The sequence below is a fragment of the Talpa occidentalis genome, unplaced genomic scaffold, assembly GCF_014898055.3.
Source record: "Talpa occidentalis isolate TD23 unplaced genomic scaffold, MPIMG_talOcc4v2.1 talOcc4.14, whole genome shotgun sequence".
NCBI classification, from domain to species: Eukaryota; Metazoa; Chordata; class Mammalia; order Eulipotyphla; family Talpidae; genus Talpa; species Talpa occidentalis.
This window is the reverse complement of record NW_023601433.1, coordinates 22,233,339-22,247,517: the sequence shown is the minus strand read 5'-3', so window position 1 is coordinate 22,247,517 and position 14,179 is coordinate 22,233,339. Positions and strand designations below refer to the sequence as shown.

The 14,179-nt window shown below is 44.8% G+C and overlaps 1 protein-coding gene across 1 annotated transcript in view; it reads right to left on the bottom strand.

Annotated features, from left to right (window-relative positions):
* ABCB10 (ATP binding cassette subfamily B member 10) overlaps positions 1-14,179 on the bottom strand; it is a 31,762-nt gene that overhangs the window by 14,207 nt on the left and 3,376 nt on the right. The window contains exons 2-6 of the mRNA XM_037511414.2: positions 8,137-8,337; positions 7,080-7,282; positions 3,332-3,466; positions 2,949-3,095; positions 2,338-2,473 (exon numbers count right to left, since the gene is read on the bottom strand). Coding sequence (XP_037367311.1) covers positions 2,338-2,473; positions 2,949-3,095; positions 3,332-3,466; positions 7,080-7,282; positions 8,137-8,337 — 822 coding nt within the window. The remainder of the gene's footprint in view (positions 1-2,337; positions 2,474-2,948; positions 3,096-3,331; positions 3,467-7,079; positions 7,283-8,136; positions 8,338-14,179) is intronic.

Genomic DNA, 14,179 nt, shown 5'->3' with positions numbered 1-14,179 from the left:
TCTCTGCAAGAGACCTAGTTGGTAAGAACTGGTATGGAGGCCCTCCCTGGTGGTGCAAGGAGTTAAGTCTCAGCACTATGAAGCTATAGGCAGCCGGCCAGGGAGCGACCCACATGGTGCAGCAGGCCTCAACTGTCTTGCCTGCTGCTCCCCTCAGCAGTGTATTTCAGTCAATCTGCCTGTTCTGCTCCCTGCTCTGTCTCTGGTGAATCCTCTCACGGCCCCCTTCACCTCTGGCCTACACCCCAGCTCTTGTATGCATAAATAAATTTTTGAAAAAATAACTGGTATTGAAATTACACAAAGCATTCTTAAAACTCAACAATTAAAAAACAAACAACCCGATTAAAATGTGGGCAATAGACGTGAACAGATACCTCACCAAGAGAAGATATATTGACAGCAAATGAGCATTTGCAAAGATGCTCCACATCCTATGTCATTAGGGAACTGCAAATTAAAACAACAGTGAGACACTATCACCTATTGGAACAAAGAAAATTAAAGATTCTGACACCACCAAGAGCTGGAAGGCTCTGGGGCAACAGGAAACCTCGCCCATTGATGTGGGGGTGCACAACGACACAGTCACTGTGCAGGCAGTTAGACAGCTCTTACAACACTAAATGCACACTGACTACATAACCTAGCAATCTCATTCTTTGCGTGTCCACAAAGGAGTTGAAAACGTAGGTCCACTCAAACGCCTGCACTGAGATTCTGACAGCAGCTTTATTCATAATTGCCAAAATTTGGAAGTAACCAAGATACCCTTCATTGTATAAATGGACTACACTGTACTACAATGTGGTATATAAGACAATGCAATATTAGTCAATGCTAAAAAGAAATCACCTAGTCCCCATAAAACACTCGAAACAACCTTAAATGTATATTGCTACACGAGAGGAACCAATCAGAAAAGTCTACATCTGTATGATTTCCACTAAGTGACATTCTGGAAAAGGCAAAACCATGAAGAAAGTGAAAGGATTAGTGGTTATCAAGGAAGGCAGGATGTGGCTGAGCACAGGGGATTTTCAGAAACTGAAATATTACACTGAAACTATAATGGTGGATACATGTAATTATATATTTGTTCAAGTTCATAGAATGAACAAGAGTGAACCCTAAAATAAGCTATGGACCCTGAGTGATAAAGATGCTCAGTGTAGGTTCATCAATTGTAACAAATGTACCACTCAGGTGGGGAATATTGATAATGGGGAGCTTGTGTGGTTAAAGGTTATATGGGGAATCTCCGTACTTTCTGCTCAATTTTGTTGTGAACCTAAAACTCCTCTGAAAAAAATTTCATTACTTGAAAAGAAGTGAAATGAAGGGAAGAAATTGGAGGTAGGTCAGTATAATAAAGAGTTTAGACTCTGAAAAACAAAAACAAAATGTCCCTGGATAAACAAAATGTCTGTCTGTACAATGGAATATTATTCACCCATAAAGTGGAAGGCTACTGATCTACATTGTAATGGGGGTGAAGCTTGAAAACATTATGGTAAGTGAAAGAAGCCAAACAAACACGGCCATATGATAGAATTCCATTTATATGAAATATCTGGAATAAGTAAATACATGGAGACAGAAAACAATTGTGGTTGCTAGGAGATAGGAAAGGGAGAGGTATGAGAGAGACTGCTTAATTAGTACAGGACTTTCTTTTAGGGAAATGAACATATTTCAGAACTATTTTAGAGCCATCCTGCCGCTGCATTCTATGACTACAGTGAACAAGCTCTTTAACATATAGGGTGGAGAATACGGCTCCATTGTGACCCTGAGCTCAGGAGCCTCAGGAAGCCTGCAAAAGCCCTAAGCTTCCCAACCAAAGAACTGCTCACTTATTTGAAGGATCACACTCAGACCTTTATTCTGTCTTTCTTTCCTTTTTTTTTTTTTTAAAGATTTATTTATTTATACAAGAGCTGGGGTACAGGTCAGAAGCGTGGGAGGGTGAGAGGATTCACTAGAGACAGAGTGGGGAGCAGAACAGGCAGAGGGACCGAAAGCACTGCTGAGGGGAGCAGTGGGTGAGACAGGAGAGGTCTGCTGCACCATGTGGGTATCTCCTTGGCTGGCTGGGAATCGAACCCACGCTGCAGAGGCTGCAGACAGCTTCACAGCGCTGTGCTCAATCCGCTGCGCCACCGGGGAGGCCCCTTTAGTCTGTCTTTCAAAGTCAAGTTGGAATAATATTCTCAGACACGTTTTTTCAGTTGAAGTTAATTGGTGAGAGATAGAATAATGGTAAAGTTTTTATTTCAGCAACTATGACCTGATATTTAATTTATATAATTCCCCAAGCCTATTTAAATTATGTACCTCCAAAGCTTACTCCAACCCAGAAAGCATACATCAGGAAGGAAGAGAGTTCACCCACAGTCATGTGGGCACTGCCCATCAGCAGCCCTCCCTTGTACAGGACAGAAAGCACAATCAGGTTCCCGGACAGCCCAGTCTGTCAAATGAAGAAGATACAAAAGTTAGGCAGGAACTGAAGACCCCAGCGAAAAAAGTGCTAACGTGGCCCATAATTTTCTTTTTTTTGCATTTAACTATCATAGCAAGACTTTTCTATAATATTAAGTTTTAATCTGAATTGCAAATAAAAATACATTTGAAATATTGCAATATTGAAGGAAATATGCTCATAAATCTCAGTCCTTAAGTCTGAGAAGTAATGTGAAGTAATGTGACTGGTTCAGACCACACTTTGAGCAGCAGCGTTGATTCCATATTATTTTGTTCTCTGCCTTTTCTTTACTTGTATTTACTCATTTCCCTCCTTTTTCACAGAAATATTTCAAGGAAGGTAAATCCTAGTCTTGAAGTAGAATAGAATTATCTTCTATTTACGTCAAGCATCATAAAATAAAAAATTTTCCCAATCATAACATCTACCCTTTCCACTTTTTCCAAAACAATCTACTTACTGCTCCAAAGAAGCCAGCCCGGGCAAATGCCTCCTTCCTTGCTAGCTGCATCACATGATCTACTTTGCTGTTATATTTCTCTATTTCAGTCATTTCTTTTCCAAAAGCTCGAACAGTTCTTATATTTCCAAATCGTTCCTCAGCTAGCTAGGAGAATAATAAATATATTTTAGGGGAAGGAAACTTACATTTCAAAACTGTAGAGACAAAGTTAAAACGTGGTTCTCGTTTTTAAGATAGTGCAGTGGAAAGCTGCTTGTGATACAGGAGTAAGTAAAAAATAGGCTACAAAGCAGAGTGTATGGAACAGTCCTATTTATATATATCTATACAGCCACATCATCTATATAGGTAGACAGGAGACTAAGCAGAGGGGTCTTTACCTGAGAGGCTTGTGCCAGGGAATCTTGTGTGACTTTGGTCAGTTTCCGTAGATATCGTCCATAAATTACAGCGAGGATGGATATTGGAGGCACCACACTCAAAACAAATGTGGCCAGAGTAGGTGAGACAAAAAACTGTTAAAGCAAAAGCCAAAAATGGCATCCGTTAGATGCAGCAGCAAGAGATCCTCATTACCCACTGGAGGTATGTGCGCATTTAAAGTAGAGGCAGCTCGAGGGTGTTGTCTCCTGGTTGTACATCCTGTTTTGCTGGAATGTTTCACACATCTTCAACCTTCATAAAACCCCACAAATAGTGTGTCACACATGAGTATTATGACAGAGAGCTGCTGAAGAAGGGGTGGAAATGTCTTACCCACCAACGCTGTACCAGTGCTGGGATGGTGCTACCCCAGTGCTGTGTGCCTTAGACCAGCTGTGCAGTGACGGGGAGGGGAGCAGGGCAGGAGTGAAGGGAGGAGGCCTGTCCAGCTCCATGCTGGCCAGACCACACCAGGAATTCTGTGTTTAAATTTGGATCACCTCAAGGGTGCTAAGCAGCCAGTGCAAAGTGTCCCACTGAAATAAATGACCAAGAGGGCAGAGAGACAAAAACAAAAAACAACAACAACAAAAAAAAAACCCCACGTCAGGGCCTCCCCGGTGGCGCAGCGGTTGAGTGCTGGGTTGCTAAGCTGCCTGCAGCCTCTGCAGCGCCGGTTCGATCCCTGGCTGCTCCCCGGCCACCAGAGGAGGGTCCCACATGGCACACAGACCTCTCCTGCCGCCCGCTGCTCCCTCAGCACTGTACTTCAGTCCTTCTGCCTGCTCTGCTCCCTGCTCTGACTCTGGTGAATTTTCTCACCCTCCCGCGCTTCTGACTGTACCCAGTGCTTGTATAAATAAATAAATAAATCTTTTTTAAAAAAAAAAAAAAAAAACCCACATCATGTGAAGAACAGTTGAAAGAGGACTTTAGGTGGCACATAACTACAAGTGGGAGGAGAATCAGAGTTGTTTCATGGCTCACTGAACTGAAGTCTTGGCAGGATGATCTGGTCTCAACATAAGAGAGAACTTCCTAGTAAGTGGAGTTGCTCAGGTCAAAAATAGTCAACTTTGAGAAGTAGTACAGGGGTTTTCCTGTCAATCCTGCAATTTGGTGTTGCAGGTTTTAAATAGTACAAGCATCTCTTTAATAAATTATTTAAAGCTGCCAAATTTCATTTGCACCAAAAATAATATAATTGGTATAAAGATGTTCTAAAATGCTGAGGCAAGGCCGCAGACTGAAATGTAAGGGCTGGATCAGTCATGCATTCACTCACTGCCCAGCTGTTACTGGAGTGAAGACACTATTCCAGGCACCTGGGCACTGAGTGACCTATGTGGAGTTTCACCTGAGGGAAGAAGAGAAGTGGCGTTAGATGGCAAACAGGTACAAGAGAAAGAGAATAACCAGGTATAATATGGCCTGGGAAGAGCAAGGGCACAAAGGCCCTGTGGCAGGAGTAAGCCTGGCACTGTCCACAGAATCGCCAACCCTGGGCAGGCAGCCGGCGGGCCAGCAGGGAGCTGATCACCATTGGGGCACCCACGGGGGCAGTGATGCAGTCAGGCAGCCTCCACCACCTTGGGCCTGCATGCTCTCAAGTTCAAGTGAGCGAACCAGAGAGCTTGTACAAGAGAAACAAAGTCACATTTCTGCTCCTCTAGAGCTAATGACCAGGTCCTGAGTGAAACCACCCCATGAGGCCTTATTTTGGGCTGAACATTTGTGTCCTCAAAATTCATATGTTGAAGTACCAACCCCAGTGTGGCTATTTTTGGAGATGGGGTTTCCCAGGAAGTATAGAAGGGTGAAACAAGGTGATGGGGGGGGGTCCCTTATCTAACAGGATTCAGAAAGGTTATTCTCTTTCTCTTGTCCTTTGGAGAGACACCAGAGCACCTGCTCTCTCCACACAAGCATGAAGGTCTCTGCCTAAAGCCAAGAGAAGAGGGATCAGGACGAACTACCTTGCCAGTAGTTTGGCCTTCTTGGCCATCTAGACTCTAGGACCGTGAGGAAAGTCTATTACTTCACCCCTCAGTCTATGGTACTTCGCCGCTGCAGCCAGAGCTCAGACAGACCCCTTCTAATTTGCCATCCAAACTACTCTGAACTCTCCTTAACCATTACAAAACAGAAGTACCCAATTCTTCCTGAACCCCAGAACTATTAATATTTAGAATTGGTGCTGTGCTATATAGTTGGGGCCTTCTTCCAGAGTTTTGCTCCTCTCTTGGCTGGGAAAATCTGAGATTACAAAGCTGCTTTCCATTCCATAAGTCAGATCTCAAAGGCTCACTCTGGCAACACATTCTTCTGCTTAGGACTGAATGCTGCATGGGAGAGAGAGAGGACAAAACCCAAGCTATTCCACCATGAGAAATGATTAGATGCAGTCCTCACTCTCAGGGTCTGGAGAGTGTCTAAAATGAGAGGCTCCTGTGACTACTGAGCACTTGAAATATGGCTAGTGTGACTTTAGGAACTGAATTTTATTTTTTTTTTTAAGATTTATTTATTTTTATATAAGAACTGGGGTACAGGCCAGAGGCATGGGAGGGTGAGAGTATTCACCAGAGACAGAGTGGGCAGCAGAACAGACAGAAGGACCGAAATACACTGCTGAGGGGAGAGCGGGCGAGGCAGGAGAGGTCTGCGGTGCCATGTGGGAATCTCCCTAGCTGGGAATTGAACACGCACTGAAGAGGTTGTGGACAGTTTCAGAGTACTGCATTCAACCCACTGAGCCACCAGGGAGGCCTGGAACTGAATTTTAAATGTTTAGTTGTATTAAAAATTTAAATAAAAAATTTTGATTGTTCATTTCCATTCACTTATTGGTAAACTCTTAAGTATGTCTGTAAGATATGGTATCTCGATTTACCTTTTCCAGCTGCAAGTTTTATGAAATCTAAATACAGATCAAGTATTTCTAATGAAAATTTAGCATCCAGATTAAGATGTTTCATTTCTATAAAGTACATACCAGATTTTGAAATCCTAATATGAAAAAAAAATCTGATTAATAATTTTATAGCAATTACATGTTGATTGTTAATTTGTTTATATTAAGTAAAATTTCTTATTAAAATTAATATCTTCTCTTTGTTTTTGCTTTTTAAATGTGCCTACTAGGATACAATTACACGTGTGGCTTGCATCATGTTTCTACCTGCCAACAGTATGCGTCTGAAGAGAAACCTCGTTTAAAGGAGTGAGCTGAGCAGGTGCGATGGAGAGCTCAGCCATCTAGTCAGGGAGACAAAGGCAGTGGGAACAGAGGGCTCACCCTGGAACACAGAACTACTGATGTGTCTGAAAGATGCACTTCATCTCTTTCTGAGGAGAGGAAGGAAGGAGATGATCCCTTGAGCTTGTCAAGCTAGCAATGACAGCTTTGGGGGGTGTAACTTACTATCTTTCCTCTTGCTCTTTCCTGCCTTCATACCGTGGGCTCACTCATTCTCAGAAAACCCAGATGACAGTGTTTTCTAAATGCAAGAGTCCACTCTCCAGATAAAAATTCATTCTGGAGAAGTGAAGAGGCAGCCATCTCCACAGTCCATGGGACAGCGCTCTTGGCCAAGTGGCTTCTGGAGTGAGGAGAACTGCTCACCTCAAGCTTGTCTTGTGCTTGAGAGGCCTGGTGCAGGCCAAGTCCTGACCGGAGGTACAACAAAAGCCAAACCAACATACCATCATGCTGATGCCGACGGAAGCCTGGGCCACGGCCCTGAGCCCATCGGAGAGGTTTTCAGTCACTGAGCGCCCCAGGAGTGCAGTGTCTGATGAGAGACGGTTAATCAACTCTCCTGTGCGGGTCTTATCAAAGAAAGCAACTTCCTGCCTCAGAATAGAGGAGAACAGTGAAGCTCTCAACCTATTCACGATGTGCTGACCTGCAAAACAAACAGGAACAGCGTCAACAAGGGAAGTGCCACCTGACAGGGCAGCTCAGCTGAATGGAACCACTTGCTCTGAGCTGCTTCAGCCTCTGAGGCACACCAGGTATCCTGTGTTGATCCGGTGGAGCAAGGCTCATCGACACCCTGGGTCAGTGACAGGCAAACACTGTTAAGGAGCAGTCATTTTCTCTTAGTAACTACAGACTGCATTCCTGAGAAGAGAGTGCAGAAATAAAATAGGAGCTTTTTAAAAGTATTATTATTTACAAAGGAGTTTTACAGTAATTTTTCAAAAGCTATGTTCATTTCTCCCTGGTATCCCTTTTCTGTGTGTATGCTCCATTGTCAAGAATAGGCTAATTATCTACAGGAGATTTGATTAGCCACACATAGAGCAACTGACTTTGGGTTGGATGTCCCAGGCTTGGGCATTACGTTGGCTGCCACCAGCTTGTTAACAACTAGGCCTCATCACAGAAGCACTTAAGAGCTGTAATCCCAACAACCACTAAAGGGGAAACAGCATGGAGTGGGTCATGGCTACTGCGGCTCCCTGCAGAAGGTCCAGCATGCCACCTTCTCCACCAGAGCCTTGTTCTACCTCCCAGAAGAGAGATGGTTCACCTTCAATTCATTAAAAGGTGAGTTGAGGTGAGTGCTTGAGCGGAAAAAATTCATTATTCTAACATATGGCCAGACACTGGAATTTGTCCCCACTGAATTTCATTCTGGGGAGAGAGGAAATGACCAGGACCTGGTACAGGTGAAACCTGAGGTTCAGACAAGCCCCATGATTCTAGTAGTGTTCTCCAGAATGACCCAGTGGCCTGAGATGAAGGACTTCTCACCTGAAGTTTGCATGAGGTAGACACGAACAGCATTGGCAGCAGCACCACACAGGAACACACCGCTGAGCACCAGGCACAGGTGGGTCAGGCTGCTGCTGTAGTCCCCAGTGGGGTTTGTATAAATGACATCGATTATCTTCCCCAGGAAGAAGGGTGCAGACATGGTGATGACACTTGACACAGCCAGAAACCCAACTGCAGCTGGAAAACAGAAGCAACCCACGTGTTCACTGTGCTTCTGCAAGGGGGCAGGATGTTGAGCGCCCCTGCTGCTCTTCCAAATAAACTTTTCAGAGCTCTGAGGTTGGGAGCCCTAGTTCCTGTGCCCTGATTAAAGGGCAGACCTAAGTGGGTTCTAGGACCAGAACAAATAGGAGGGGACTGATCCTACCCAAGTATCCAGTATCAGGTAAAACTTTTTGCTTTACCTGATCTGATGATCTCTTCCTTACAGGGAAAAACTGAGAACTAGTTACTCTTGTCGCCTCCCTCCTGCCTCTGGATCTGGGGGTTCCCCTCAGATGACATGTTTCCTATAGACATGCTATACATTGTTATTCCTTGGTATCTACCTGTATCCTAGCTTGAAGATCAAAATATGCAGATAAAGCTATTGGTTATATTTAGTGTTTTAATCCACTTTACATAACACTTGGAAAACATTTACAGGCATCCATTACACAGATAATATGTGCCTTCTTAACAATATTGCTTTGGGGAATGTACCACCAATACACCAGTATCACATGGAAATATGAACATGGTAATAAGAACACACCTTAAGAAAAAAAACACAAATAGGGGGATGGAATCTTATCAGAAAAGCGATTACTGAGAAAATCCAATGAGGAACAACACATAGAAAGTCACATTCATAACAAGAAGGCATATTTACAAAGATATCACTTTTCATCTATCAGAGTGGCAAAGATCAAAGAGCCTGATAACACACCATGTTGGTGAAGCAGTGAGGAGACACTATTAGTGGGAGTGTAAGAGCGATGTAGTCACACGGGTCAAATGTACATGCACATTCCCTCTGATCTAGCAATTTCACCTCTGAGCATTTAGCTTACAGACACACCATAGCTATGTGCAAAAAATGTACATTCAGGGATGTTCATTATAGCATTGCTTATACCAGCAAAAGATTAAAAATATTACAAACACCCATCAATGGAGAATAAGTTACATCAATTAAGGGACATTTATTTTAAAAGTATTATGCAGGGCCTCCCTGGTGGCACAGGGGTTAAAGACACAGTGCTATCAAGCTATCGCCAGCCACTGCACCATGAGTTCGATCCCCGGCCGGCCAGGTTAAGTGACCCACATGGCGCAGCAGTCCTCTCCTGTCTGGCCCACTGCTCCCCTCAGCAGTGTTTCAGTAGATCTGACTCTTCTGTTCCCCACTCTGTCTCTGGTGAATCCTCTCATCCCACCCCCCGCACCTCTGGTCTATACCCCTGTTCTTGTATGCATAAACAACTAAATCTTAAAAAAATAAAAGTATTATGCAATCAAAAAAAGATGTGACCCTAATGGTAATGACATAAAGCAACCCTAGCAAGATATACTGTTAGTGAAAAAAAAAAAAGTCCAAGACACAAATGTTACTATTTGTGAAGCTTTTTTGTTTGGTTTTTCAAGTTTACACACACACACACATCTCTAAGAGAATAACAAGTAACAGGTAATACAGGTCTCTTCTGAAGAGCAGCACTGGGTGACCGGGAGCAGCGCATGTGTCACTGTGTTCCTTTTGAGGAATGCAGCTAGTGCCTAGCAAAGTCGAGGGGATGGCTTGTAGGTAGACACAGGGTCTGAGGCCTGAAACTTGGGGGCTCCCAGCATCCTGCAAACAGCAGTTGCTCCTCTATGTGTTTTGCTTTGTGTCAACACCTCGTTAAAGGTATTACTTTTATGCAACCTTAATTTAAAACAGATAGAGCACTCTCAGTGTCAAGTGGTTATTTTATGGGCAAAAAGAGATCTAGAAGAAACATGAGCCTTTTAATTTTTTAAAGATTTATTTATTTATGCATACAAGAGCTGGGGTACAGGCCAGAGGTGTGGGGGGTGAGAGGACTCACCAGAGACAGAGTGGAGAGTAGAGCAGGTGAACTGAATGAAATACACTGCTGAAGGGAGGAGCAGGCAAGTCAGGAGAGGTCTGCTGCACCTTTTAAGTAGGGAACATTTCACCCAATTATTTCCCTCCTTGAGGTCTTTTAACATTCTCTTCTCACCAACTGCTCTGAGCACCTCATTAAAATACAGATACCCAACACCGTCTGCCTCACTACCTCTTCATTTTTCTCCTAGCACTTCCCACCTTGGGCATTCTAAATGTTCCATTAGTTTACTATTTCTCTGTCAGCACACAAAAGATTGTCTGTTTTGTTCACTGCCTACAGGGACAGGCACAAAGCAAAGCTCAAGAAGTACTTGTTGAATTAACAAACAAACAAATTGAATGGTGGCAAAGGAAGTATAAAAGTGTATCAGACCAAACTTCTTCAACAGCCTTGCCTTTTCAGAGAGGAAACTTGAGTGCAGGTGTGGCAGCTTGCCTAAGGTCACCCATTATGAGGCAACCTGTCTTCTTCACCTTCCCACATTCCAAGGAGAGAAAAGGGAAGGGCCTATCCTGGGGGTCAGTGCAAGCAGGGAAGCAGAGAGACTGTATGCTTTGTAGCTGGAGGAGGGGCCTCCTGGAGTTGCAGAGGAAGAAATACTGAGAAATACAGTGAATGGGTAGCAGGTTCTAGATTATAAAATAGAATAGGGATTTTTGCAGCAAGGAAGGCTTAAAAGGCCTTCTGCTTAGTAAGTGATAGCTTTGCGTTTTTTAAAGATCTACTCCAGCTGCAGCATGAAAGGAGAGGACAGGAGACAACTCTTCTGGACCTCCAGGGAGCGAGGTAGAGGCAAAGGGGGTAAAGGAATGTGACGAAGATCAGAGATATTTTTAAGAACTAGGCGCTATGGTTCATGATGACTGTTGGATTTAGGGAGCATGTTAGGAGGACAGGTTCTGAGGTTGGAATAGGGTCAGCACCCCAGTTGTGCTGTAACAGGGTGGTCCCCAGGAAAGGGGGAGGTTCCAGGTTCCCTGCCCCACCCAAGGAAGGGTGGAGCTGAGCAGGAAGAGGAGAAGCTGCAGAAGAGACTGAGGAAGGAAGCAGGATGGAGCCAGAAGGAGACCTGGAGGAGGCGCATGGAGCCTAGAGACACGTGAAGAAACTTTTTCTCTAGGCTCCATGCGCCTCCTCCAGGTCTCCTTCTGGCTCCATCCTGCTTCCTTCCTCAGTCTCTTCTGCAGCTTCTCCTCTTCCTGCTCAGCTCCACCCTTCCTTGGGTGGGGCAGGGAACCTGGAACCTCCCCCTTTCCTGGGGACCACCCTGTTACAGTGCCATCTAGCTGTTACCTGAATGAGATGCACAACCTGTGTCTGTTTTTCCATCTGCAAAATGACAATAAAAATAACACCTCCCTCATGGAAATGTTGTGAGGAGTAAATGAATTACATAGGGAAAGCCTCTGGCACAGTACCAAGTATCTAGTAAACAACGAGTATTATTAATAATTGTGGGCTGTCAGTACAAGGAGTCAAGCATGACCATGTCTCTGGCTTCAGCAAAGGGGTCCACACAGTAATCCCACTCTCCAAGAGATGAGACACAGGAAGAAAGGCAGCTTTGGGGAAGAAGGTAACTTTGATCTTTAGACATTTTGCACTTTTGTTAGGGGGAAAGGATGTCCTGAGTTAATTCCATACAGGGTTTGTGGACTCCACCCCCACTCCAGACCAAAGCCATCAAAACACTGGAAATGACAAATCCCATCATCACAAAAGGGAGGGTTGCTGTGACCTGAGGGCGGAGTTAAGCTGCCAGGTTTGGTATAAAATCAGACACATGGGGCCTCCCTGGTGGCTCAGGTGGTTGAGCACCACACTGTGAAGCTGTCTGCAGCCCCTGCAGCGTGGGTTCGATCCCAGCTGGCCAGCGAGAATCCCACATGGCGCAGCAGACCTCTCCTGTCTCACCCGCTGCTCCCCTCAGCAGTGCTTTCGATCGTCTGCCTGTTCTGTTCCCCGCTCTGTCTCTGGTGAATCCTCTCACCCTCCTGCGCATCTGGCTTATACTCCAGTTCTTGTATAAAAATTAATAAATCTTAAAAAAAAAAAATAAGACACGTGGGCCTTGGGGCTCGCTCTTGGCTTCACGGCTCTTGGCTCTCCGTGTGCCATTGGGATTCCGGGTTGGCGGAACGAGGACACATTTAAGACTTTATCTCCCTCTTTTCTCCCTGAGTTGTACATTTCCTCATTTCCACTTTCCCTTGTAAATAAACCTTTTATTAACCTTTTGTGTGTGCCTGCATGTCCGGAGCCATCGGGAGCATGCGCCGTGTTGCACATGCGTGCGATGAGCTAAGTTTCGCTTTACCGTTTAGCCTTCTGAGAAACCACTGGTTTTCCTGTAAATCACGTGAGACTGGGAGGTACGATGGAGGAGCTACCAGGGTATAAGAAGAGAACCACGAGAGAGTAGAGAGGATACTGCGAGAGGAGCAGAGAGAAGGCCAGGGAAGGTAGAAAGACAGGGAAAAGAAAGACATGGAAAAGTAAGAGAAGGTAAAGAAAAAATAAAGAAGCAACTGTTAGCGTCAAGTTGTCTCAAGCCCCTCATTTCAATCCTCAGCCCTTCTCTTTTCGTGCCTACGAATCCCACGGGTCGGGACACCTGCAGTTGAGTATTAATAAGTCCCATTTAAGCGCATGGGTAAGGACCCACAGTCAGGCAACCCGTTTTATATCGGGGTTGCCCTGTAACACTTTCAGGCATCAAGGCGGCACCTTCGTGGATGCAGGTGGGTATTTCCAGGCACAAAGGATCTGGGCGATGTGCAGGGAAGCAGCATAGTACCTCAGTAGATAGGGACAGAAATGAAGATGTGAGGAGGAAGATGCTAGCAGGAAGCAGCGCCTATGAAACTCGGCAGGTTCAGGGAGTAAACTGCAGAACAGGGATCTGAGCCCCGCACATCTGGCGCAAGGCCAGCCTGTCAGCATGTGCCTCAGAATTACGCATATGCCCTAACACAGAGCCCTGCCTTTGACTCCAGGGCTCCAGTCTCACCAGAAAAATGGGAGCCATCTCTGTAATTTTAGATTTTCCAGTTGCCACATTAAAAAGAGTAAAAACAAACAGGTACAATTTTAATGACATTTTATTTGACTAACATATCCAAAATATTTTTTTCCTGAATTTCAAGCCACAAACCCCTTTACACAGAGTTTCTCCCTACTCCTTGGCCTATCCCGAGGACTACTATTAGCCCAGACTCAGGTCTTGACCCCTGCTCTTTGCCCTTTCTGGAGCTAAAGCCTAGCATACTTGAGCCACCCAGCTCCTTTCCAAAATATGAGTCAACATAAAAAAATTAATGCCATTTCACACTTTATACTAAGTCCTTTTAAAATCTGGTGTGTATTTTACACTTAAATCAATTCTGACCAGCATATTTTGCAACATAGCTATAGCATGCTAATGTTTTCTCTGAGATATGGTATTTCTGCGGCAAACACCCTTAGCTTTCTGGCACAGTCTCAATCTCAAAGATTCAGCCACACTGCCCCATCAGTATTGATCCTGTCAAAAACTCTGTCCCAACTTGGGCTTTAGGAAACAGCCATTCTAAGCACTATTTGCCCTCTCCTTGATTACTGCACCCTCTGGCTTTTTCGTGTGAAAAACACCTTTCATTTTGGTCACTTACAGTCGAGCGTCATAAAATGTATCTACAAATTCAGCACAAAGGCCTCCCTGGTGGTGCAAGGGGTTAAGACGCAACCTATGAAGCTATCTGCAGCTACTGCAGCATGAGTTCCATCCCTGGCTGGCCAGGGAGCTACCCACATGGTGCAGCGGTCCTCTCCTGACTCACCCACATCTCCCCTCAGCAGTATATTTCAGTAGATCTGCCTGTTCTGCTCCCCACTCTGTCTCTGGTGGAAACTCTCACCCCCCCCTC